This window comes from Falco cherrug, chromosome 7, assembly GCF_023634085.1.
Source record: "Falco cherrug isolate bFalChe1 chromosome 7, bFalChe1.pri, whole genome shotgun sequence".
Classification (NCBI taxonomy): domain Eukaryota; kingdom Metazoa; phylum Chordata; class Aves; order Falconiformes; family Falconidae; genus Falco; species Falco cherrug.
In genome coordinates this window covers 64,112,310-64,138,314 of record NC_073703.1, presented here as the reverse complement: position 1 = coordinate 64,138,314, position 26,005 = coordinate 64,112,310, and the positions used below count along the sequence as shown (strand labels likewise).

At 46.7% G+C, this 26,005-nt stretch overlaps 1 protein-coding gene across 2 annotated transcripts; it reads left to right on the top strand.

Moving 5' to 3' along the window:
- Positions 1 to 145: 145 nt before the first annotated feature.
- NEK9 (NIMA related kinase 9) lies at positions 146 to 25,608 on the top strand. 2 transcript variants are annotated; one of them, XM_027812569.2, is made up of 23 exons: positions 146 to 430; positions 1,008 to 1,037; positions 1,834 to 2,011; positions 4,952 to 5,007; positions 5,876 to 5,946; positions 7,821 to 7,926; positions 10,588 to 10,719; positions 11,695 to 11,805; positions 12,397 to 12,461; positions 13,403 to 13,453; positions 14,461 to 14,653; positions 15,858 to 16,002; positions 16,946 to 17,146; positions 17,540 to 17,586; positions 18,429 to 18,584; positions 18,975 to 19,083; positions 19,629 to 19,790; positions 20,174 to 20,344; positions 20,572 to 20,631; positions 21,202 to 21,392; positions 21,613 to 21,777; positions 22,437 to 22,649; positions 23,065 to 25,608. In XM_027812569.2, exons 1-23 carry the CDS (start codon positions 242 to 244, stop codon positions 23,185 to 23,187), a joined length of 2,925 nt encoding a protein of 974 aa, XP_027668370.2. In that variant the 5' UTR covers positions 146 to 241; the 3' UTR covers positions 23,188 to 25,608. The 2 variants fall into 2 exon arrangements, with proteins under 2 accessions (XP_027668370.2, XP_027668368.2); XM_027812567.2 differs by lacking the exon at positions 1,008 to 1,037 and having other exon boundaries at positions 147 to 430.
- Positions 25,609 to 26,005: the final 397 nt, after the last annotated feature.

Here is a 26,005-nt window from a genome sequence, read left to right as displayed (position 1 = left end):
AGCGCCGGTTTCAGCCGTTCGGGGGCCGGGGCCGGGCTCGGGGGGGCGGCCGGGGCCGAGGCTCCGGGGGCGGGCGGCCGGGGCTCGGGGGGGCGGGCCGGGCCGGGCCCGGGCCCCGGCGGAGGCGGGAGCGCGGAGGTCGCGGCGGCAGGAAACGGTTCCGGGTCGCCGTGGGGAGCCAACATGGAGCCCGTGGGGCTCGCGGGGCCTCGCTGAGGGGGAGCCGGGCCGCGCCGCCGCCATGTCGCTGGGCGAGTACGAGCGGCACTGCGACTCCATCAGCTCCGACTTCGGCAGCGAGTCCTCGGGCAGGGGCGGCTCCCGCGGCGGCGGCGGCTTGCCTGGCGAGCAGGAGGAGCTGCACTACATCCCCATCCGCACCCTGGGCCGCGGCGCCTTCGGCGAGGCCACCCTCTACCGCCGCACCGAGGTAGGCTGCCTCCGCCCGTAGGGATCCCCGCCGCCGCCTCCTCCCCCGGGGGCAGCGCCGAGCGGGACGGGGGCCGCCGGCAGGGCGAGCCGGGGGGCTCCGGAGGCTGCGTGCTTGGAGGCCCCGGCGCCCGGAGAGCCCCCGCGGTGACTGACTGACGGCCCTCTGGGCGACTGAAAGCTCTCTGGGCCACCGACGGCCCTCTGGGCGACTGACGGCAGCCCTCTGGCCCACCGACACCAGCCCTCTCGGTGACTGAAAACAGCCCTCGGGGTCATTGATGCCCCTCTGTGCGACTGACGGCCCTCTTGGTGACTGACTGCCTTCTGGGCCACCAGTGGCCCTCTGGGTGACTGACAACAGCCCGCTGGGCGATTGATGCCCCCTCTGGGCGACTGATGACAGCCCTCTGGGCAACTGACAGCCGTGACTTCGGCCCTTGCTGTCGAGGGGCGCAGGGTTTGGGTTTCAGCACATTTGGGAGCCACCAGTCGCTCGGTCCCCTGAAGTTCTGTAGAGAGATGTGTAGACTCTTCTGACGCTAATAGATTCCTCATTTTTCTATGTTTTATTCCAGTCACAGAGGACATGGGGGCATCTCATACAGGTAACTCTCTCGCGGCATCAGCATTTCAGCATAATCAGGGGCAGCTGGCTGCAAAGCCAGTCCTCCTCTCGCTCCCAGGTCATTTAGTCCTATCCAGTTTGATCATAATTGTGCTTTTTAGTGGCTGTCAAAGAAAAGCGCTTGACTTTCTTCCCAAGGCAAGTTCTTCAGTTTTTCTCTGGGTGAAGGCCACCCCAAGGTGTCACGGCTTGAACAGCTGTAAGTGAACACTGTTCACTTAACAGATCACTCATAGTGTGTCTGACAACATGGATGGGCCTAACAGGGGCAAACTGGATTTGTTCTCATTTCCGTGATATTTTTTATGCATATTTTTTTTTAGGAATACCTGGGTGGTTGTAATGGATTATGGCGTGCAATATTCTACAGTTATGGGATTGGAAATATACTGTCCTGCCTTTATTGAACTGGAGTATGTTTAGTCTTCATTGGAACAAACCAAATTATGTGTCTTCCCCTGGAAACCTTGTAGTATGTTTTTTGGGGTTTTAGGTTTTGGTTTTTGGGTTTTTTTCTTTTCCTTTTTTTAAAATTTTTTTATTTTTGTCAAAGCGAGTGCTGGCCAGCTAGAAAGATGGCTTTAGGCCATCGCTATTCCTAGGAACAAACAGAAAACTTCAAAACTTACTGTTGTTGAGAATCTTTGTCCGAAATCTGTAAGAGGCAGGAAAGTTTTTTTTTACCTTTCCTGAAATTTTAATTTCCTGCTGTAAAGGCACATACTGTTCTCTTTGTAGTAGCGTGTTTTTAATTAAAAGATGTTTTTGTGTTTCAGGATGACTCACTTGTAGTGTGGAAGGAGGTGGACCTGACCCGGCTGTCAGAAAAAGAGCGTCGTGATGCTTTGAACGAAATCGTTATTCTTGCCTTGTTGCAGCATGAGAACATCATTGCTTACTACAATCACTTCATGGATAACACCACGCTGCTGATTGAGCTGGAGTACTGTAATGGTGAGATCCTTACTCCCACTTACAGACAGGCAGCTGCCACATTGCTGAGTCACCCTCCTGCAGAACCTGCAACAAGTTTTCCTGGGGTGTCCTCTGGGGAGCAGAGGAGTGGAGGGGAATTCTGCTGCATAGCTGCTGAAGAAGAGGTTGAGAACCCTTCGACTGCTTTGTCACTCGGGTGCCAAAGAAAGAAGCCCAGTAGTTAGTGCAAGCAGTTCAGGCAGTAGGCGATTTCTCAAGTCTTCTGAGTAGCTGGTGCAGTGGAAGAAGTTGGTTATTGGTAATGTATGCTTCTAATGCGCCTTGCTGTGTTCTTTTAGGAGGACAGCGGGAAAAGATCATAAGGATATTCAGGCGCCTCTGCCAGTACAGAGTGGGGCTGTTTGTCAGTAGCATCACTTAAATAGACCTCTCCATTTGGCAATTATAAATCAGTTTTAAAAATCTACTGGCACACCACAGTCAGGACTTTTTCCTGCCTTGTGCTATCAGCTTCTGTGTTTATTATTAAAAAAATAATAATCTGGTCCTTCTGGTGGTGGAGAAAACATTAAAATTCTGTCCAAGAGTAGATCAGGTAGTATTTTTTGGAGTTTGCAGGGGAAACGGTCCCAGATGGGATGTAGAGGTGGAACGATTTGATATGATGGTCTAAGCTGCAGCTGCTCTTGGATAGCTGGAAGAGGAGGTCACATATGGCTAATGGTGCTGGAACAGGATACGTACCTAGAACTGCAATATGGTTCCTATTGGGGTGAGTGGGACAACTCCCCTGACTAGGTATCCTGCGTGTGTTTGGGGGTTATGTTAAGCCTTGGCTCATCAGCAGAAACCTTCTTTTGGTGGAAAAGGCTGTTATCATGTTGTTATCATCTTAGACAGGTTGCTTTCACTGGGACAGGTTGGAGAGTAAGTTACCAAGTATTTTTGTGAGAACACCCTGGTTGGCAGGTTGGCCAAAGCTGGTTTTGCTTCTCTGCTTTTTGTTCTTATGCAGGGTGGAGTTGGGTGCAAGAGTAGGGGAATGTTGGCTCTTCCGTGCTCCCATTTATTTTAGGAATACTCTGTGTGAGTTATTTTGCTGCCCCAAAAAGACTGCATGCTTGGGTCCATTATAAATTCATTGGAGGGCACAGAGAGAAGCTGCATAGTACTGATGTCTGTACGTGTTTGTTAATGTCTCTAAACTGTTTTACTTTGGAACAATAACCAAGAGATGAGTATATAGCCTGCGTTGCCTGCATCTGAGTGGTACAGGATATTGGTTTTGCTGATGTATTAATAGTTTCTGTGGGTTTTTCACAGTGTAAAAGTCCAAGATAATTTGTGAGTAATGTTTAAAGTGAGCCTGGACTAGTGTCTATCAGACACTCCTCAGAATCCAGAGCTTTTACTGTACAATTGGCACATCTCTTCTGGAAATCTAGGAAAGACTTCCAAATTTGAGTAAATATTGTCCCCATTTTACAGGGGAGGAAGCCAAGTTACTGATTTATTTGCCTATAGTCCTGTATATAAATCATGGTACCATTAAGACTTGGATTTTTCATAACACCAGTGAATACATCTGAAATGGATTTGGGAAGAAACATCCTGTAACATACATTTGTTGAAGAGAGTATAGAGTGTCAGAAGGTTGGATGTGATTAGATGAAACAAAGAAGGAAGTAATTTGGTTTTAGTATGTGTGCATAGAGGTATTTATTGTCTTAGTCAAGAGCTAGTTTGTCCCCTTGTGTAGGATTTCGGTGATGTAGTACCTCTCATGTTGCAAAAAAAGATGGCAAAAAATCAGAGATGAGAAACAGAATTCACTAAAAGCCTGCACAGTCTGAATTGCTAGGAAAGAGGTTCATAAGAAGAGGCAGAAATTAATAATTTGGTTAATTTGGGAATGTGAAGGGTGATTTGTAGTTAATTTACAAATGTGAACATGAGGCAGAAAAAAGAATTGTTGAGAGGTTATAGCAAGGCTGAATGAAAAGAAATTAAGTGAAGGGATCTTAATTAGAATATCAGAAAAATCTTCCAAACGTGGAAGTCTGAAATAAGTCCCCCCAGTAGGCAACGGAGCCGTTGTGACCTGTGTTGGACATCTACAACTTGATAGGCCCATGGAAATTATACAGCAGAAAGATGTCTTGCACCATGCCTGTGGGAATTGGAAAGGGCCTGGTGTTCCGTTACTGTTAGGACATAATATATGATAATTAGGAAATGGAATAGCAACAGGATGTGATCAGAGATTTGGGATTTACTGGTAGGATGCTAATCTGAAAAGGAGTGTCAATGCCTGCTGCCTTCAGCATCATTTCTTTTAGCTCTCCTTGATTTTCAGTCGGCTGTCTTGAAATTGTGAGGTGACCTAAAGAGTCTGCTGATTTCAGGCTTTTGGTGGTGCTGCTGCTGTCAACACTTTGTGACTTCTGCATTGATGTATTTGACAGGGCAGATGAAGGAGACAGGCATGTCAAAGCTGGGCAGTAAATGGGGAAAGACAGTAACTTGTGTTTTCAGGGGCTACTCTGAATTTATAATTGCTTTCTTTCTCTTTTTTAAATGTATTTATTTATAAATAATGCTGAATAGGACAATCTCACACGTGATTTGGTGTACAGGTTATAAATGTTTACATATCCCAAGAGGCACTTAACAGGTAAAAAACTTATCTTACTGATTCACTTTTCAGATAGTATTAAATGGTGGTGTTAAAAAGGAATCATCTCTGCTTAAGCTTAGATATGCCAGTAAAGTTCTTCGATAGAAAAACAACTTAATTTTGTGAGAGTCTGACCAGTTTTAAGTGAAGAGTGTTGAGGGAGAGCTGTAGTGATTCATCAGATCTCTTGGGGGATTTGAGTATTCCCAGCAGTACCTGAGCAGAGTAACTGCTACTATTAACTAAGATGAACCTCTCTGTCTTTCTTGCTCTAATTACAGGAGGGAACCTCTACGATAAGATTCTGCGGCAGAAAGACAAGTTATTTGAAGAAGAGGTAATTTGGATCGGCTTGAGGGAGTGGTGGGGTTGGCTTAATGTTCTGGGGATCCGAGTACTTAAACAACATTTTTTCTCTAGTGCTGGTGGGGAATTTTTGTGTCTATCTGGGGACTGACATCCTTTCTCGCCTGTTGAATATTGCAAGCATTTATGGACTATCAGAAACTCTTAATTTTTCCTTTTTGGCTGTCTATAAACAGTACAGACTTCCAAGGGAGGAATAATGAAAAAACATGCTCAAATGGCTTTGGTTGCATTATGACCTTGGCTAACTTTTGACTTTAAACCTCTTTTTATGTTTCTTCCTGGTTGGTACTCAATTTCTTTCTCTTCTGAACCATTTTTTAGGTTCTTTTCTGAGTAATTACCTTGAATCTGTCTCACCATAGATTTTTTTCATGTTACTTCTTTTTTTCTTTATTGTTTTTGAACTTATTTTCCGCTGTCTGTTTCCACCTAATGTTCTGATGCTGAGGTGGTTAATGATTATACTTATTTATCTTACATAATGACTTTTAAGGCCTTGCAGTGCTTGGTGAATATTAAATGGTCACAGTTCATATTCCAGAGAGCCCCACTGTCGATCTTTCCCAGGTGGTCATTAGCTGTCATTCCTAGGTCTTTTCACTCATTGAATTCTTTGGCGCTGGTCAGGACAGACACTGTGAGTGGCACTAGAACAATCTGCCTTTTGGAATATCTTTTCAGAGATTTCCAAGCCAGGGAATTCTAAATTTTCATGCTCCTGAAAGAGCATCTAAATGGTACAGTCAGGCCCTTTCGTTGTGCCTGACAGGGATGTATGGGGTTTTGTGGGGGGTTTTTTTGAGCCTCACATAAAGCTTTTATTCCTACCTTTGCAGATGGTGGTTTGGTATCTCTTTCAAATAGCATCAGCTGTGAGCTGCATTCATCGAGCAGGAATTCTTCACAGGTAAGTGTGGCATATCGTGAAGCTGAGGTAACCGGTGTGGTTCATGGATGTGAGTGCCGAACATGGAGTAGCCTTTGTTTCTGTGTTTAAAGCAAGCGCTGAACTTCTCTCCAAAGCGTAGCTGGACTGCCTAGATGTGAAGTATCACTTCTGTAAAGAATTTTTATTGGGCTAGAAACCATCTTCTGATAAATGTGCAATAAATGTTGTATGTGAAAATGGAATTGCCATCTTTCATGCTGCAGCTCTGTTAAAAGAGTTCATCCATGCAGGAAGGAAGTAAATTGGCTCTTTATTGCTATAGCATGTAAACAAAGTTTGCTAAAGTGGATAGGAAGAGCAGTTACCACAGGCCAAAGGTACTTCCTACCCATTCCGCAATTAATAGCTTCAAACCAACATGTACATCCTTCTGTAATTCATGGAGGATAACAATGATGAAAGCTTTGCATTTGTGCATTGCTGTAATATAACCCATGCAAAGATCTGTCCTGTATTTTGCTTCATCTCATTTCTCGGGCCTATTATTTAAGGAGGTAACGTAGCTTGTTAGCTGGTAGTGGTAATTTTGACGTTGACTGTGAGATTTTAATGAGTAGCTAATTACCTTTTCCTGTTGCCCTGTTCTGTTTGGGAGGGGTAAATTTCTTGGCTTATGTGTGCTTCAAGGAGGCTGTGGTGGTCTGGGGAGTACCGCACATGTAGACAACTGTTTCCAGCATGGGGTTGGATCGTGTGCTGCACAACATCCTTCTCTAACTAATGAGCATAGCTGTGTGAGGATGTTTTCTGTGGGATAACATCCTGGTTGCTGCCATTCTGAATGTCTGGTAATTGGCAAGCCTTGCTAATGAAGGGTTGGTACCCTACTGTCAACAAAGTAGTGCCGAAGTTTTTGACCTAAAGCAGATGTCGTGTCTGCCCTACTTTGTGATGATTTCCTACTTACCAGCTCTGTTGCCCATCTTCACAGCAAGGTTCCCAGTCTAGGAACATGTGTGGCCCCAGATCCTTCCATAATAACGAATTGAACAGTTATTTAAATGTTTGCAGTGATTTCCTTCTGCTGCAGACATTGTCAGAGTGACCCAGGACTTTGCGATGCCCCAAGTGGATGAATGCAAAGTGCTGCTTTACTTGATGTTGTCCTGATCTACACTGGGAAGTTGTTGATGGTACGTTAGGAAAAGGGGGTGTTACGAAGTGTTGGCCATGGGAAGCATATCGTACTGCGGGGGCTTCCTCTCTATTTACAGCCTCTTATATTAATCTGTGAAACTACATATAAATTACTCTGTCTGGGAGAAAGTGTTTTCAATGAGTTTCAGAACCCTGCATTTTCGTGGCAATCAGCCTTTTGATCTTCTGGGCATAGTACATCATATTATAAAGAGTTGTTCCTGAGGCGTAAGGTAGAGGGATGTTACACTTGTAGTTGTAGAATGGCATCTGTTACACACCCTTTGTGTGTGTATTTATATTTGCATACATACATATTCATGCACAATTTACATTTTTTGGTGAGCTCAGTGACTCCTGGCTTAGGTCTGTTTTTAAAACCAGGAAAAATAAGACCTGCTCAATGACCTTCATATGAGAAGAGACTGAGAGGGGGAAAAGAGCTATCTTTGATCTGTAGCCTTTATATAGGTGTCTGGAGCCTGAGCTTTTTAGACTGTGTTGTGTTTATGTGGGTTATTGATAAAACGTGGATAACTACCCCAGTACTTGGGGTCAAATTGCCTTCGGAGAGCTCTGTGTGTGTGTGACAGAATAGCAAGTACCTCATTTGGGGGGGGAGGTGCAGTAACGTGTGGAAAACTGTGAAACCCAGAAATATATTCGAGTGTCTGCATTTCTTTTTCTCCTTTCAGAGATATAAAGACATTAAATATCTTTCTAACCAAGGCAAACCTGATTAAATTGGGAGACTATGGGTTGGCAAAGAAGCTGAACTCCGAGTACTCTATGGCTGAGACTGTGAGTATCTGCTGCCTTTGTGTGCAAACTGAGGTTTGTTTTTCCTTTCATCTCGGCATGCCTTGCAGAAGACCAGGGATGGTGTACATTCTTGCTGCTTGTCTTCTGTGGTTTTCCTTTCCCTCTCCCCTCGATTTCCCTCAGTGTTGTCTCACTAACATCAGCGTATTTGCTGGGATGTTGTAGCCTGCAGTTATCCTTGCTCTAAGGTTACGTTTTGGAGGTCTGTCTCTCTGCAAAGCAGCAGTAGACTAAAGATAAGTGCCACTGTGGGCGTGGAATTTTGCCAGAGCCAGTGTGGCTGTGCTGCAGAGCGCTGCTTTTCTTTCCCTGGTACCTAGGCATGGTACTTCTATAGGTGAATTTATGTAATACAAAGGCAGTGCTATCTGAAGGTACAGAGATAGCAGTAGAGTCACATCAGTACACCGCTCTCCCTCTGGGCTAGTTAAGTGCAGCTTAGTCAGTTAAATTAATTTTGTCATGCTGTTGTGCTAACAGGGGCATTTTACCTCAGCTGGATCTGAGATAGCTTGGACTTGCTTGCGTGACATTGCACCATGCCATAGATATATCTCCTGTCTCTTTAATACTCAGGCTCTGAACTGAATTACAAAGAAGTAAGAAGGCACTTGTGCTTCTTATGGCAACCAGGTGTATGGTTTATTGATAATGCTCTTGGAGGGGGGCGAAGCTTTGCTGGAGAGATTAGTTCTACCAAGCTGTCAAGCTTGGCTTTGTTCCCGACCCTTCCACAAAGCAGTTTCGCAGCCAGAGTTATGACACAGGGTAAGCTGTATTGCAGGCACCTGGAAGGCTCGGCTTGGATTTCCCAGCTCCATGAATTTCTGTGGTGAGCACTAGGCTTGGAAGGGGAGACGTTGTCTGGAGCTCCTATCTGCTGAAGGCCTTTATTATAGTTTGGGATGCAAGCCAACCAGCTTGCACTTCCCCTCATCAGGCCGTATTATTAGATTTAATGCAAGCTATTGGTGTTCTGCTAGGATGTGTAGTTCAACACTTGCCAGCCTTCTTCCAGAACATGAGCGCTATTGTGCAGTTGCACGGTAAGTGGGAACTCAAGGCTACTGCATAAAGCTCTCACTTAAGCTGGGCTGCAGCAAAACCACTTTTGTTTGTCATGTTTTTCACAGTCTTCTAGTTCTCAGAGAAAGTGCAGTCTATGCTGTGAATGTCTAGGCTTGGTTTTGCCTGTGTTGTGTGTGTTCCATCTATACCTGCGAGCTTTTTTTTTTTTCCTTTTTTACTTCTGAGACATACCTTCAACCATATTTCATCCTGTATATGCTGGATGTGCTGTGTCAGTGTGCCAGTGGCTCAGTTTGTGATCTAATGACCAGCGGCAGTCTGGAAGTAATTTTTTTGTGAAAACGGTGCAAAACATGTTATTGTCAGTATTTGTGATTGCAACAGTCAAACTGTGATTTTGTAAAAAGTTTGCTTGCTAAATGCTGATCTCTTAATTTATCATTCTTTCTCGCATTTACCAAGGAAGATTTCGAAAATACACCTCTGTGTTACAGAAAGCGTACATTATCCTTTGCTTTAAAAAGGTTTAGGCGCTGTGTCCTAGTTCTCCATCTGATACTCCAAATAGCTGGGCTTCTAAACCTTCCCGTGGCCAGGACTTGCACAGCTCTCTAGCTGTCACGCTTGGTAATGGGAAATGGAAAGGAGATGGAGGTTCTAAATGTGCCCATTAGGTATCCAGTGTACTAGCAGAGTCTAATGAAGGGCAAACTTTGTAGTCCTTGGAGCTTTGCTGAGGGTTGAAAAGAGGGCAACTATAAATATTTCCCCTTCTTCTAAATTGTCTTTCTCATTTTATTTCGCTGTCTAGTTCCTTGCTAGGGAATGAGCTCCATTCATCTGGAAGCTTCATTCTTACACCTTTTATCTTGTTTGTTCTCTGTCTCCTTGTTGTGACTTTGAGCTGTGCCGCTATTTCTGTTGTTCCTGGGGGGGCTGCTGTAGTTCTGTACTGGATTTGGGGATTTTGTGTGTGGTGAGGGGTGTTCTGTTTTAAACCGGTTGTTGAGGAAAGTCCACTTCTGAAGTGAAAGCCTTTCAGGTGGGACTTGAGCCAGCTTTCTACTTACTGAACCAAAAGTATCCCGTTTTTTTTGTCAGAGACAGAGTAGCCTTTGTCCTGGCAGTACCTTGTGATGCGACAGAGTGGCACCATCGCCATGGGCTGGCATCTGTGTTTAGAAGCTTTGCTTGGTACCTTTTCCTTCAGCCTCTTAGGCAGGTTTCCATATGCCTGGGGTTTCCATATGCCCAGTCAGTACGTAAGCCCCTGATTACCTCTAAATGTAATATATTTAAGAGAGGGGGCAGTCCTCACTGTGTTCTCACGACTACTACTCTACTGAGAACTGTGTACCACATCAGAATCTGAGCAGAGAGGTGCCTAGGATCTTCTAAGAAACTCAGGCGCAGGCTTGTTGATGAGAAGCAAAGAAGCATGCTCATTGTTCGCATCCCTCCAGCGTGTTGGTGAGCTTTGTCATCTGTGTCACTTCAGTGCTGTGTGATAGCTGCATCTAGCTCTAATGCTCATGGTGTGAACATGTGTGAACATGATGGATGCAGAACTCCTGAAAACCATTTCTGATTTTTAAATGTTATTTTTCCTAGTTGGTGGGAACTCCGTATTATATGTCCCCAGAACTCTGCCAGGGTGTGAAATACAACTTCAAATCAGATATTTGGGCTGTGGGCTGTGTCATCTTTGAGCTGCTTACTCTGAAGAGGACCTTTGACGCTACTGTAAGTCTGCAAATGAGGATGGACTGAGTAACCTTATTTTTTTATCGCCCTGAGATTCGCACTTGGCTCATAGCTTTCTTAGCTCGTGTTTTTCTTTCGTTGTTTGAATCTGCTGATTAAGAAAACAGTGGCCTGGGAGGGCCAACTATAGCCAAAGGAAATGTCTGCACGATTTCCCCTACCCTGCACTGCAGGTGTGTCTCTGGCTTCTGCCAAATCTACCCTTGTCTGCAGCCCTGGGTTTACCAGATGCAGAATACAAGCTGTGGTCATTTGTATCATGGTTGTGAATGAAACATCCTTTTCTCTACAAGGAGGAAGTTTGTGGTTGTGTAGTTTTTTGGGTTTTTTTCAGCGTTACTGTCCGCAAATTTTCTGTGCAGCATTCTAAGTGAAAAATTCCAGCCTTCGGATTTCATAGGATTTAATCCTCTTACACTTTCTTGAAGTTTGGGTGCAAGAGAAGCTGGTGGTCAAGCTGGCATGAGGAGGGTGAAAGGGAGCATTGCTGGCTGGCATGTGTGATTTGCGAACTTGAGCCCATAGATGGGAAAAGCTGGTAGCTACCACGGTGCAAAATTTTGTAACCCTTGAAGAGACAATGTGAAAATACCATCCTTTCCTGACATCCTCTCATCATGGCTACCAAGTCGCCTGTAACTTTGCTGCTGTGCAGTGTTTCAATGGCAATATGCTGCATAGGAGATTCCATGCAGAGAGACACTTGTCCTCCCTCCACTGTTAGGGAATTTGGTGAAAAGCTGGATGTTGCCACCAAGTCCTGCCTATCAGAGGTACCATTTCTGCAGGAAGTATTATTAAGTTTTTGGAGAACCTGCTAGGCAGGGAAGCAGAGGGATGTGTCCTGATCAGAGAAGGAGCAAAAAAAAATAATGGTGGCCTTATAGCATCTCTCCCCAGTGGACACATTGTCCAGTTCAGTTCCCTTACAGCTGGTTTTTGGTTTCTGCCTAGAATCCCCTGAACCTTTGTGTGAAGATTGTACAGGGAAATCGTGCCATGGAGGTTGATTCCACTGTCTACTCCCGGGAGCTGATCCAGATGGTGAATTCCTGCCTTGATCAGGTTGGTGAAGTACTTTTTAATTTTCAAACACCCCTTCCCAGCTGCCTAAGCCATGGAGTTCAGGGGTGAAGGGGAATGACATGCCTGTTTCAGCATGAGGGCTGTTGATGCAGGGTAATTTCTGTGAGGCCTGAGGCATCGCTAGGGCTGGGCTTCCTCCAGGTCTCTGAAAGCATTGTCTCAAGATGCCATTCAGTCTGGCAGGCTCTGGACAGGTGCTGAATTTACGCTGACACCAATTATTTAATGGGCTGGCAGAAGCAATTATTTTCTAATGCAATGCTGCAGAGGTGGGAATATTGTCTCTATAGTCTCTTAAGGTTCTGACTTTCTGACTGTGACTGGCTTGCTGTAGGGAACTAATGCCTTGAAAACAAACATATTATTGATACTGTCAGAGCATGGAAGTCCCTCCTGCACATCCTTGGCATTTATCCCTATTCATTCCTAATATTTGAATGAATTCCTTTCCCTTCTGAAGGGAGTCAGGGAAGGAGGTCCATGTAGGCTTGAATGAGGTCTTCTGGCCCAAGATTTCCTTGTAGATGATGAGCATTTCCCAGAGAATGACTTGTTGCTCACTTCTTTCAGGATCCAGAGAAGAGACCCACTGCAGATGAATTGCTTGAACATCCCCTTCTCAGCAAACGCAGGAGGTAATCAGATGGTCTTGCCTGAAACCTGGACAGGTGTTGGGGAGAGCAGCAGGGTTTGTGCAGCTTAGTGGCATTTATGCTTTGAGGCAAAGTCCTGAAGTTAATTTGGGCTGATGTGACGCAGTTGTTGAAGTATACTTTACCTCTTTAGGAGAGGAGTGCATTCTTGCTGTCTTCTGATCTGATGTTCTGTTGGTGCATGGGTATGGTGAGAAGGATCTCAGCATCCTTTGTCTTAGAAGCTGTTGTATTGAGAACCTTGAGGCATCCCTTTCTGAGGCTCCTTTGAGGACTGCTGGTTCCTGCTCTTCAAATTTCTGTGAACGAAGGGTCACAGAGATCCTCCTATGCTCATTGGAAAAGGCCTTTTAAAATAATGTATCATCCAATGTAGAAACTTTCACTTTCTCCCTTTGTTGCCTCTGTCTTCTGGAGAAAGTTGCCTTGAAAGTGGCCCATTTTACCTTAGTTTGACATCAGCCTGTACACGCTGTCTTTTTATGAAAGGTGGACCATAATTCTGGACTGTTTGGATCCCACATTGGTGACTTTGGGAACGGCAGACTTAGTCCTTTATACCAAGATTCTTTTTGGTGGTCAGCAAAGTTTGCGTTTTGTCTTGCTGTATGCACTGGTAAAAGCTCAGATCCTGATATTTAGCCATATAAGATCATTCTTGTGCTATATGGGTATTGGTTGGCCACATTCTGGTATGTATGTAGTTTGTTGTTCTCAGCTCTTCTGGAAGTTTGTTAGCTGTATGGTACATTACTTCTGCCCTACTTACTGTGTATTGCTGTGAGCTGGTAAATAACTGCTACATTTCTTCCAAGAGGGAGCAGCATTTGATTGGAAAGGAAACCGGTCTGTGTGTGCTGCTTGTCAGTAAATTGCTTTGGGCGACGTTACTGTTTCCTAAAATGCTTTTTCTCCTTTGGCAGGGAGATGGAAGAGAAAGTCACACTGCTTAATGGGCCAAATAAGCGACCAAGGTAATTATTTGGGCATGTGTCTGAAAGGAAGTCTGGAGAGAACAGCTCCCCAGAGAGGAACTTTGCTGAGAGTGTTAGTTCGTGACAATCTTAATGGAAGAGTGTAGTTCAGAAGATCCCTAAATGCTAGGAATTTGACATAGTTGTTACGTGGTTATTGTCCCACATTTTACTCTGCCTTTTTTATCCTGCTTATATGTATGGCTGGAGCCTTACCTCAGCAGGTCCCATACAGCTCTAATCTGCCCTACTGAGGATGTAGTCTTTACAGCCTGCATATCTGAGGATGTAATGTAGATCCCCCCTTTCATGCAGATTCCCTTCAGCAGGAGGAATGTGACTGGATGTTGAATATTAAACGAACATAGATATCTTTCAAAAAACTGGATATATGCAGAGGTTCTCCACAGTCCACAGCAAGCCTGTAGGCAGGGTTGCTCCATGAAGCAGGTAGCTTCTGTGACACATATAGCTGTTTTTTCTGTTGATTTGTCAGATAGAATTTAACCTTTTTTTCCCTCTTAAACTTGGAACTACTATCTGAGCGCTTAATGTGAAGTTATCCCAGTTCATGGGTTGCTCGCAGACTGTATACAAGAGGAAAGAGGGAAGTTTGAAGCTTTTGGATGCTGCTATATTCTGAGCTAGATTTCGTGACCATTTGTAAGGCTTTTTTTTTTCTCTTTCACAAATGAGGATAGCACCGTGGCCATTCAGTGAAAGCCCAGTCTTTTTAAATTATGTCAAATTAGACTGTAGGCTTGTTAAAATGCTTCCTGGGGGCTGCTTTCTGTGCTGCTCTGAGACAGGTTTGAACCTGAGTCTCTCTATAGCAGTTGAGGCCTCACAACCACTCAACAAAAAGAGTTCAGAAGTTTGTGAAAAGAAAAACCCTGAGTGGTCATGAAGGGGAAACCGATAGACAACAGTAGGAAAATGAGTGATGACAGTGAATGTGAACTCCTCATTAAAAGCCTGTGTGTTTTGTCGGGGGGGATCTTGTGCAGGTCAAGTACCATGAATGAGGCTCCCATTGCAGTGGTGACTTCGCGCACTAGTGAGGTGTATGTTTGGGGGGGTGGGAAGTCCACCCCCCAGAAGCTGGATGCCATCAAAAGTGGCTGCAGCGCACGCCAGGTGTGTGCTGGTAACACTCACTTTGCTGTGGTGACGGTGGAGAAGGAGCTCTACACCTGGGTGGTAAGTGAGAGAAACTGCAGGAAGGGGGTGAGGGTGGGAAAGGAAGGTCCAGATCCACCACAGACCATTCAGTAAGCCTGTTAGAATTAGATGGGAGAGTGGCTTGGAAAAGGAGAAATGTTGCTTATAGTGGACGCTGTGAGGCTGTCTGCTTCGGGGCTGACCCAAGTCTCCAAGGCAGGTGTGTTTCTCAAGTTTTCCGTCATGACAGGAGGTGTATTGGAGACTTGCTGTGCGCTTGAGGATTGTAAATGGTGGTCTTGTGGGCTCAGACACAGAATCAGACACCTTTTCCTCCCCTTCCTGACTACTAGAAATGCAGTGGAGGGTTTAGGATGTTCTGTTGGCTTTATGCGTTTTTGAGGAAGGTTTTCCGAGATCAGAACGGGTGACATGAGTTGACCTCATTGTAATACAGGCAACTTGTGGGTGAAACTAGATATGTCTTATACTAAACAACTCCGCTTTTTATGATGAATGGAAGTTCTGTAATAGTTTAAAGTGAGTAAAAAAATGTTGGCATATAATGCATTTAAAACAATTGAATCCAGCCTTCTCAGGCTTAGATGGTCAGTGATGTGGAGGTATTCTGCATCTCCAGGCTTCCACAGGCTTTTGTATTGATGATACAGAAGCTGTTAAGACAGATTAGAAATTACCCTTAGGTGGGTGAGAGAAGAAAGACATCCAAATGGGAGGAGAGCAACTTGAAGTAATTTGCTGGATGTTCCTGCAAGAATGGCCACTGAAAACTTCCATCTGGCTGTTAATGTTTTAGTTTTAGCTTCACACTACTCAGAGTTGTTTTGTTTTTCCTGTAGCACTGGTAGGTCTGGCCACTTCGGTGACATTTGTTTTATGTTATGGGTTTCTTTCAAGCCATTAGGATTTAGAAAAGTAAGTCCAAAAGCCGAAGATAATTTCAGTCCTGTATCAAACCTGGCAAATGAGAAAGGAGCAGGGATTCCTCACCAGCTGGTGGCCTGAGACCAGGTCACTCCTTGTTAGTACCTAACTGCCTGAAAGCCTGTGCTGCATTTAGAATGTTGTTACACTACACAGATAGCAGTCTCTTCCCTAGAGTAGTTAACACACTTTCTCGTGCTCTTTGTTGTCTTCTGGTTTTTGTTTGAGGTGCTATAACTATCGGCACTGTCTCTGGAGTTGTGGGTACATAACCTTACCAGAGGTTTCTGTCTTGCAGAATATGCAGGGTGGCACCAAGTTGCACGGGCAGCTGGGACATGGAGACAGAGCCTCCTACCGGCAGCCAAAGCATGTTGAGAAGCTTCAGGGAAAAGCCATTCGCCAGGTGTCCTGTGGAGATGACTTCACAGTGTGCATCACAGGTGAGAGAGGGAAGGGGACCAGCATCCCCTCACTTTGCTGTGCTGTGGAGGTGTTTGCCTTCACAGTAAGATTAGCAGAGCAGCTTTGTGCACAAAGGAGAAAGCCTCATATGTTACTCACCCCTCAGTTTTGACAGTAGTAGGTACAGTAGTGGAGATAGATCAACACTATTTTACAGAGGACAATACTGACTCCCTAGAAGGCTGGGTGTTTTGCTAGGGATGAGCTTTGTTTTGATGATGATGCTGGGTGCTGAGCACAGCTCCTTGTGGCTGTGCGGAGTCCCTGCTGTTGCATGTGGTGCCTCCATACATGCCTGTATTAAAGACAGAGGAGCTGAAAGTCATGAATGTAAATGTGTTTGAGACTCTTTTTGGACTGTGTGGGGAAAGAATCACCCAATGATAAAAGAAGATGTGTATCTGAGATTTGCTATTTAATTCAGAAAGCTTGAGACTTGGTAGCTGTCTCTAGTCCTAACCCTGCTCATACTTCTGAAGATCTGTTAACTGTGGTGTTGTCTGTTACGGAAGAATTTGATTCTTGCTTTACCCATGAAAACAAATCTTGAAGAAGGTAGTTTCCAGCTTATTTTGCCAGTGCTGGAAAAGCAGAGGTTTGACAGATAAGCTCAGATGCTTGGTGTGCTGGAGGAGTGACTTAGGGAGCTACAGGATTGATTTTGGGGTTTCTGTTAAAGAAAGTGGCAGGTTCAATGCAAGATCTTTTTACGCTGGTGGCCTGAAATAGCTGAAGGTGGTGGAGTAAGGTCATCCATCTTAACATGAACAAGAAAGCACTCCTTATCTTCTGATCACATTGTTCTGCACTAAAGAGGAGGAGGATTACAGAAAAGAGGTTGTTCCGGCCGTGCCCTAAGAGGTTAATATGCCACCTAATACAAGCTCTTTGTGCTGACCAAGCTTCCCTTGTGTCCTTCAGATGAGGGCCAGGTGTATGCCTTTGGCTCGGACTATTACGGATGCATTGGCGTTGACAAGGCTTATGGCTCTGAAGTGCTTGAGCCCCTGCAGCTGGATTTCTTTCTTACCAACCCTGTGGAGCAGGTCTCGTGTGGAGATAACCATGTGGCAGTGCTGACCAGGAACAGAGAAGTGTACACTTGGGGCTGTGGAGAGTATGGTAGGTAGAGTCTCCCTGGAACCTAGAGGGTTTCTGGGGCATGCCTCGAAAAAGTGGCTTGGTGCAGGTGTGTAATGCAGGCCCTGGGTGAAGGCTGTCTGGGTGCACCAGGAGGCAAAGAACATTGTATCTTTGGGGCTTTCTTTCCTTGTAAGAAAGGGGAACCGGGGACTGAGTACTTGGCACTTTAGTTTTGGCTTCCATCTGGGTAGGGCAGTTTTTCTGTGAGTGGGATTGGGTTACCTTGAGGATTGGCAGGCAACGGTGCACGTAGGGGAGCAGGTTTCTAGTTCTGGAGGGAGATGCCTTTGGGACTGTGGTGAGACAATACCATTCCTTAGGGATGGGCACCTGGTGAGGCCATTTCTAACTGCAGTGTTTTCACTGGTGCAGGGCGCTTGGGCTTGGATTCAGAAGAAGATCACTACACCCCTCAGAAGGTAGGGCTGTGACTACTTCTCCAAATCTGCATGGCGTAAATCCAAATTAGTTGCTGTTTGGAAATATTAACTGCCTGAGGTTCAGGTGTTTTTCTGAGATATCATAGAGTTTGCGAGGGTTTTAACTTTTCTTCATCACTTCATTTTGCTTAATTTCTTCCTAGAGATCATGGCAGAGGGGCATACCACTCCCAATCCAGCCAGCATCGTGACTTAGAGCTTGATTGCTCCGATCTCTACGCTGGAACTGGAAATGCCAAACTTATTGTTGTAGAAATTGTAGTAGGAAATACCAAACTGTGTACCTCGGGGCTGTAGAGGAAACTTGCAGCAGTGCAAACAGCTGGGGGTCTTTCAATTTGACATAATGAGTTAAAGATGAGTTGCAAGTAAAACCCTCTTGAAATACAGTGCTAGGGGTAATGAGATAATATAACCCATTGGGGGTTAGAAAGGAACAAATATGTGCCTGGAGGACAAATATCCGCGATCACATGGTATTGCACCCACGCAGCACAGACCCAGCCCTGCTCAGCTAATTGGGTCTGGTGCTTGTGGACCCCAGCTGGCCAGGATGCCTGTGCACCACGTTTCTGGTTCCTGTGCTGGCTCACTGGTGTCTGGACACAAGGTCTAGGATGCCTTGAGTTTCTGCGTTGTGACCAGAGTTTCGGTATGCTATAGACTTCATGGTACCCCCTCACTCAAAAGAACTGCACTGGCTATTGTCAGGGCCCAGACTAGCTGAACCGCTGCTCTAACCCCATATGTTTTCCGTGTGCCAGCTTCAGTGTAGTAGGTGTTGGGATTTTCATTTTTTGGGATATATTTCTTCCACACAGGTGGATGTTCCAAAGACCTTAAACATTGTGTCCGTTCACTGTGGCTGTGATGGTACTTTCCTGCTCACTCAGACAGGCAAAGTATTGGCATGCGGACTCAACGAGTTCAACAAGCTGGGCCTGAATCAGTGCACATCAGGGATAATCAACCATGACGTAAGTGCGTTTGGGTCCCTGGCTCCAGCTCCCAGCAGTCAGTAGTATATGAGAAAATGGAGGTCCTGTGAGAGTGACCAAGCCTTCATTAGCTTTGTGCCAATTTGTTAGTTCCAGTCCAAGACAATGGATACTGGGATTGTAGGAAGAGGTGGTTTGTTCCTCAGTTTCCTGTCTGCCCTATGGGCTGACATCAGGTCTGAGGTAGCGAAATGGATAGCGAGCTGCTCCAGGGTGACTTAGCCAGTGACATGGATTCTGGCAGTTCTTTTCCATACCCATGTTGGGATTGTCTAGGTTAATGTTGTGGTCTGCCAAGACCTGCTTGAGTAGATCTTAGCTGATGAATGTGGGTTTTGACTCTCTGCTTATCCGCGTGTGTTTTCTCAGACATACTGTGAGGTGCCATATGCCACTTCCCTTACTCTGGCCAAGCAGCTGTCCTTCTACAAGATCCGTACCATTTCTCCAGGGAAGACACACACAGCTTCCATTGATGGTGAGCCCTGTGTATTAAGAAGTGGATACTGGTTGCTGGATTACTTTACATCAGCTTTGCCCTTTCAGCCTGACCCTTGACATTGAGGGTTGTGCTCTTGGTAGCAAGGCTTAGGCCTGCTCCCGGAGCCCAGGATTCCTGTTCCTCAGTAGCGTTGCCTCCTGGCCAGCTGAAGCAGCAGCATCAGCTTCTGGGTCAGCCTTCATTTTTTTTAAAGGGGAAAAACAAAGGTTTGGGGAAGGATTACGCTAGTGAAGGAATTGTTTATGACCGAGTTAGGCTTTGCCCAGGTGACACCAGTCAGAGGGCTGGGAGGGAGGAGTCCCAGCCCCCAGCATCAGAAAAGGGGAGCAATAGGAGAAGGAACTGGGGAAGTGTTTCCAGGCTGAAGCCATTCCTCTTGGGTGGCACTGTCCCCTCCCATCCTGGCTGGCTTCTCAGCAGAGTTGTTCCTGGTCGTGGGCTGTTGCTGCTAGTTCTCTGCATGCATGGCTGCTTCCCAAGTTGGGTCCTTGCTGTGACTGTCTCCTCGTTCCTCCTCTCAGAGCGAGGCCGCCTGCTGACCTTCGGCTCCAACAAGTGCGGACAGCTTGGTGTTGGGGACTATAAGAAGCACCTGGGAATTAACCTGCTGGGAGGCCCCCTGGGGGGTAAGCAGGTGATAAGGGTTTCATGTGGAGATGAATTCACCATAGCTGCTACTGACGGTGAGTGGGTCTTTGCAAAGTTGTGGTGGGTTCCTTTGAACTAGATCTGCAGGGTGGTTAACTGACTCCCACTGATCATTTCCTAGACCACCCCCGCAGCACTGCACTGAAATAAAGAAATCCTCCTAGACTGGAGGCTGTTAGCTGACCCAGCACAGTGCCAAGCATTTGCTGTCCCTGGGGCTGCAGAGTGCCAGCTTGGGTGGCTGCCTGTTTTACCAGTTTACTGTTGTTACCAGTTTGTTCTCCCACTGGCAAAATGGAGCTGGTTGATTAGATAGTTTGGGATAGCAGTTACAGCAGAAAGGCTGTGATCCCTGTAGCAATTACTGATCAAGAGGGAGAGAGGGAGGGAACTGAGGCTTCTGAATCTCTTTCCTCAGACAACCATATCTTTGCCTGGGGTAATGGTGGGAATGGGCGCCTGGCAATGACATCAACTGAGAGAGCTCACGGCTCGGATATTTGTACCTCATGGCCTCGGCCAATATTTGGATCGTTGCATCATGTTCCAGACCTGTCATGCCGTGGCTGGCACACCATCATCATTGTTGGTAAGTGTCACTTTAGGATGAAATTTTGGGATTTTGGTTATGATGATGTATTGCTTGCCAGGACCTGGGCTATAAATCCTGCCTGGGAACAGGCCAGGGTGGTGTGGGGGAACGTGGCAAGCCGCTCGGAGCTCTAGGCCTGCAACATTGGCTTTGTTGTGTGCCTCTAGGAGTTGTCTTGCTTTTGATGCGGCACTCTAACTGAAAGCATGCTTCTCTCCTTACAGAAAAGGTGTTGAACTCTAAAACAATCCGATCCAACAGCAGTGGCCTGTCCATTGGTACTGGTGAGTAACCTGCCCTGGGGAGCAGTGGTTTAAGTCCGTTCAGTGGTTGGTTTGAGTGGGTGCAGTCTGGTCCTGCTGCATTGTTTCTCTGTGTGAAACTCCTCACAGAAGAGGTGAAAAGGAGGAAATCCAGTTGGTGTCGTGCATGGGAATGGATGGCCCAAAGCTGGGAAAGGGAGAACTGTTAATGGGCGGAAGAACATGGATGCAGAGAGGCGTTTGTAGTTCTCAAACTTCAATTTCGCAGGGAAAAGCTGTGAGGAAGTCACTGAAGGGAGCTGATGAGGGAACGATGGCTATGGGGCAGCTGCTGGGAGAGACGGAGTCCAGTTTCTTGGACCTGTGGGAGGGCTGGGGCCAAGAAGCTGCAGAAAACTGCTGCACGCAAGCCCTTTTGGGGAGGCCTGCGGGGAGTGTTAGGAGATGAGCTGTTGAGGGAGGTGCCACTAGCATGTGCTCTCATCCTGGCCTTACAGCCCAAATTTCTGCATCTTCTCTGCTCCAGTTGGGGTTTGACAATGGGAATAGCAGAGGTGGGGAAAGTATAAAGTTTTCACTCTTGTTTGCTAGTGGCTCAGAGCTGCACAACTGGAGGAGGAGAGGAAGAAGATAATGAACAGGAAGCGGAGACCCCCAATCCCAGTGGAGGCTTTCGGGGAACAATGGAGGCAGATCGTGAGCTGGGGGGCTGGATCAGCACCACAGAAGCTAAGGGAGGCAACAGTTCCGACAGCAGCTCCTGCCCTGGCTGGCTACGGAAGGTAAGTGGGGGTCTCAGAAACGCCTTAAATTGGGGATCTAGGCTGGGGAAAAACAAATGGCCCCTTCCACCTTTAAGGGATGCTCTGAAAGCTTCTCAGAGCTGTGCTGCACGGGGAGCCCTTTAAGCCTCACTGCCTTTTTTACCACAAGAGGGTGTGGGTGCATTGGTTGAGGAGATGAAGGCAGGCAGGCCTGACAGTGCTGCTTTTGTGTATCCAGGAACTGGAGAATGCTGAATTCATCCCCATGCCTGACAGCCCCTTTCCTCTGAGCATGGCATCTTCAGAGCCTGAGAAGGAGACTCTCCCCTACCAGAAACTTCAAGGACTCAAAGTGGCCTCTGAGGAACCTGTTGGATTAAACAATCCCAAAATGGAACCCTGGGTAATGTTACCCACCCCAAGATGTTTGGGACCATAAATGGCAACATCTGAATTATGGGGAGAGCTGAGAAGAGAGTGTTGGATTGGCCTAATTCATCTGGATGAGGAAAAGAGGGCTGTTGATAATCAGAGATGATGCTGCAAAGAGAACAATTCATAGGAATCTAGAACACGAAGCTTGAGCTTTGTCAGATTGAAAATACTGAGATCAGTTCTGTGGAAAAATATGGTTAAAGAAGAGAAGCCTAGAGCCCAGAAGCCTAGCAGAAGATAGAAATTTAGAAAGCAGAAATTGCTGTGAGATAGAAAGAAGCACTGATACAGGAAATCACTGAGAAACCGCAACCTGTGAGACTACTTTATTCCAGGAGTTTTCTGTCCCAAGAGCAGGCACAGATCCCAGGCTTAGGGAAAGAGGGGTAAACCAGGTGGATTTTGATGATAGGAGGACAGGAGCAGCTTTCCCAGAAAAAGGAGGAAGTTAGTGGCTTTGTATTGAAGACATAATGACTAGTAGCTTGCTGACCTTGGCTGCTAGAAGTTTGGGAAGCTGGGAAATGAGCTGGGGTGACATTTTCTGTGAACGGTTTCTTCTTGTGGCGTATATAACTCCTGGCCTTGCAGTCAGATCTGGCCTGACTTCTCTCCATGTCTCTGCAGCCTGCTTGTCTGAGTCCAACCTTGCCATGCAGCGAAGGGAAGGCTACATCTCCTGTTGTGGGCTGCATGTGCAGTGCTCTGCAAGTGGAGGTGACGCACCTCCGAGGCCTGGTTTTACAGTGTCTGGATGATCAGAAGAAGCTGCAGCAGGAAACTGTTCGTCTGAGTGCCCAACTCCAGCGGTTCTGCAGGGGGATGGAGGGAATGCAGCAGGTGAGGACTTGTCACCTGGGTGCACATCCATGCTCGGGGCTCACTGCACTCCTGCATGGATTGTAGAGGCTGCGCAGCAGGAAGCAGCTCTTAACAGATGTCTCCCTTAGAGCAGAAGGGGGACACTGAGCATGATGCCTGGCTCTGCTTTGAGCTGCTGATGTAGGCTCTGGTAGTAGCAACAGGAATGAAGCCAAGAAGAGAGTTTCCTGTGAGGACAGCCTAGTCCTTGAGGGACCTCATTGTCTGGGATTCCCTGGGATTCTCATCATCTCCTGATGAGAAGGGATGGGTGGTCAGATGTCGCGGGGAGTTACAAAGGGATGTGGAGAATAGGAACTGTGCCTTCTGTGGCTCTTAGCTTCTTTGCAGCTAGTCCTAGAGCTGTTTGGATAACTGCTGTGTGTTTTGGCAGGTGGAGGTTCATTCCAAAGGAACACAGACAGCCAAAGAGGAGATGGAAGTGGATCCGAAACCTGACTTGGATTCAGATTCCTGGTGTCTCCTGGGAACGGACTCGTGCCGCTCCAGCCTCTAGTCTCCTGAGCCCACTGGGATCCATCTAATTTCACAGCACACTAACCGAATGCAGAGAGCGGCTTTCCTGGCTTCAGGTCACTCGCAGACAAGGAGCGAGGCCGGAGGCTCCAGAGCAGCACCCATGTACGTTTGATACGAACTAGGAGTGAGTTTGAGAGAGGAAGGGCCCCTGAGCTCTAGGCCAGCTCAGTGGTTGAAGCAGCAGCAGCTCCTCTTTGTACCTTACCTGTCAATTCTGCACATGAGGCAGAATGGCCCCATTATGGCAACAGCTCCAGTAGCAGCTTGTGGCCCTTTCATTGTTTCACTGCTTCTTGGGAGCTGCCTTTGGGACCCCAGTATTCATCACTGCATCTCTAGATGAGAGGAGGAGACTTGTTTTGTACTGAAGCTGGCTGAACCCTAAGACTCGCCACTTTCACTTCAGAGGGGTGAAGGACTTGGATCCTCTCCCTACCATATGGTAAGGCCCAGCCGGTGAGGCTGCTCCCCGCTGCCGAGGGGCAGAGGGAGCAGAGAAGGTCTCATTCTGGAGGCAACAGAGATCTTCCTCTTAGGGAGATAATGGTAGACGGCATGTCCCTGGCCTCGAGGCACAGCTTCTGGCCATACGGCTGTGTCCAGTGGCCCATACAGACAAGAGTTTAAAGGCTTTATTCTGGGTGCCTAGAGCTTTCCAACTTCCAGGCAGTGCATCGAGATGAGTGAATCCGGTGTTGTTTCCAACAGCAGGAGCAGGGACTATCTGAGATGGGATCTCTAGTTCTCGGTTTCAGACCACCTGCTTCCCAACCAGATGACAAGCATCTGGGCCTCAGACTAAGCCACCCATTTCTTGCTCCAGCTGTTCAACTTGGATTGGATGCCAGAGCTTCTGGTTTCTTGGCATAAGCCTGTAGCTGCTCCCTGCTTGGCTTCTGTTCTCCTCAGCCCCTGGTGCCCACGCTCTGTGTGGGTGTGGGAAGAATCAGTGTTTTTCCACTCAGTGTTTTGATGAAGCTGGAATGCAGTTTCCTACCCAGAATGGGGTCATTAATGCTGTGGTCACAGGATGCAGCCTTCCCCAATGACCAGGAATGATCAAGTCTCTGTCTGGAATTCACCTTCTTTCTAGAAGCAAGAGGCTTTCCCAAGAAAATTGGAGATGGGAAGAAGTATGGTCAGATGCTCAAGATTTCCTCATTTCCTGTTTGAGAATGAGGTTAATTTTATTCCCCTTAAATTTGTTAGCAAACTGACTTTGAAGTAAGCTTATGGGATTGGTAGGATCTCTGGGAGCAGCTTGCCTCCTCCGCCTTACGTGACACCTCTAAGGAGTCCTGAGTGCCTCTCACCTTTGCTGTGAGAGTGAGGTGATTTCATCAGGCTTAAACCATCCCCATCAATGGCATGTCACTGGAATTGCCTTAGGTCTAGTGGAGTTGGATATCCTGTCACCTCTCCTAGACTACTTCTTTCGAGAGACTGTTTGGGGGGAGCCAGCATTCCCCATTTGTCTCTAGAGATGGATGTCAAACCATTTGCTTGTAAAACTTATGCTCCTTCAATATTTCTTCGGTGCCTATTGCTAGTATCTTGGAGCTGAACCAAGTGTAGTCTCTCCAGCGCAGTGTCCAGGGCAAGGATTGTACCAGTGTGCTCATCCATTGTTCCTGAAGGAAGGGCAGGAGGACAGCCCTCCTGGGAGGTGGTGGGTGCCGGGCGCCCTGGCACAGCCGCATCACTTGGTTGCCCTTGTGACTGCTCTCCTTTCCCCCATGTGCGTTGAAGCCAGTTCTCAGGTTAGGGTCCCGGCTTGAGGGTTGTTGTTGCAGTTGGAAATGATTGAGTTGGTCACATTGCAGCAGTGCCTTTGAGGAGTGAAGAGTTGAGCCTGAGCCATGTCCAATAAGCAAGCACCAAGCTGATGGGAGTCGCTCTCCTGCAGTGCACTGCTATCCTCATTTCTCAATGCTCTGCAGTTGGGAAGCTAGGTGCACAGACTGGATTCCCCTTGGATCTAGTGGAGGATGAGGGTTCCTGACAGAGGATGCCCTGTGTTCCACAATCTCATATGTGCCTTAGAGGATTCACGCTATCCAGGTTGTGCCTGTTACAGACCACAGATTTCACACCAGCCAGCTATGCAACCAAAAAAGCAGTTTAAAGCCAGCACCTTTGTTTTGGGCTGAAAACAGAAGGGCAAGTGGGCAGAAGTGCCTTTGAGCAGTTTCAAACCCCTTCTTACTTCTCCCCTTCTTGCAGTGCTAGCTGCATATGTGTTGGTCTCCTGCTAGTATTGCTACTGAGTTGTTATAGTGGAACACAACTTATGCCTGCTCTGACACTCTGGCTGAAAACTAGTTTGTCGTTGTCTTTTTTTGAAAGGTTAAAGGGTGGAGTGGTTTGGAGTTTCTGTTTAAATAAATGTTTAAACTCATTCTCCTGTGTTTGGAGTCTTGGTTTTTTGGTTTGGGTTTGGTTGGTTGTTTTTTTGGCAAGAGAGGGAGGGAAAATATGCATATATTCAGCTGGCTTCATGGCATTCTGTTGTTTTGGGGTGGGTTTTTTGCTTATAGAAAGAGGGCCAGTGGGCTGGCAGGTTCTTTGGTGTGGGGAAACAAAAAAGTCACGTTCTGTGTCCCTTCATTAAAAAACCAAACAAACAACAAACTGACTCTTTTTTTCTCTTGCTGCTACATCTCTTCCTAGTGATGTCAGGGGGCTTTTGTGCTTGTGTTTATTTCAGTGGTGCCAAGTGGGAAATGAGTAACAGGAAGAGAGAGGCTCAAAGGGAAGAAGTACCTGTTTCTCTCAGAACAGCTTCTAGTGAGCAT

Excerpts from the sequence above, each read along its gene's own strand:
- NEK9 (XM_027812569.2), top strand. The coding sequence starts at position 242 with ATGTCGCTGGGCGAGTACGAGCGGCACTGCGACTCCATCAGCTCCGAC. Across the intron at positions 5,008-5,875 it reads ACAAGTTATTTGAAGAAGAG|ATGGTGGTTTGGTATCTCTT; the intron begins GTAATTTGGATC and ends CTACCTTTGCAG. Across the intron at positions 14,654-15,857 it reads AGGAGCTCTACACCTGGGTG|AATATGCAGGGTGGCACCAA; the intron begins GTAAGTGAGAGA and ends TCTGTCTTGCAG.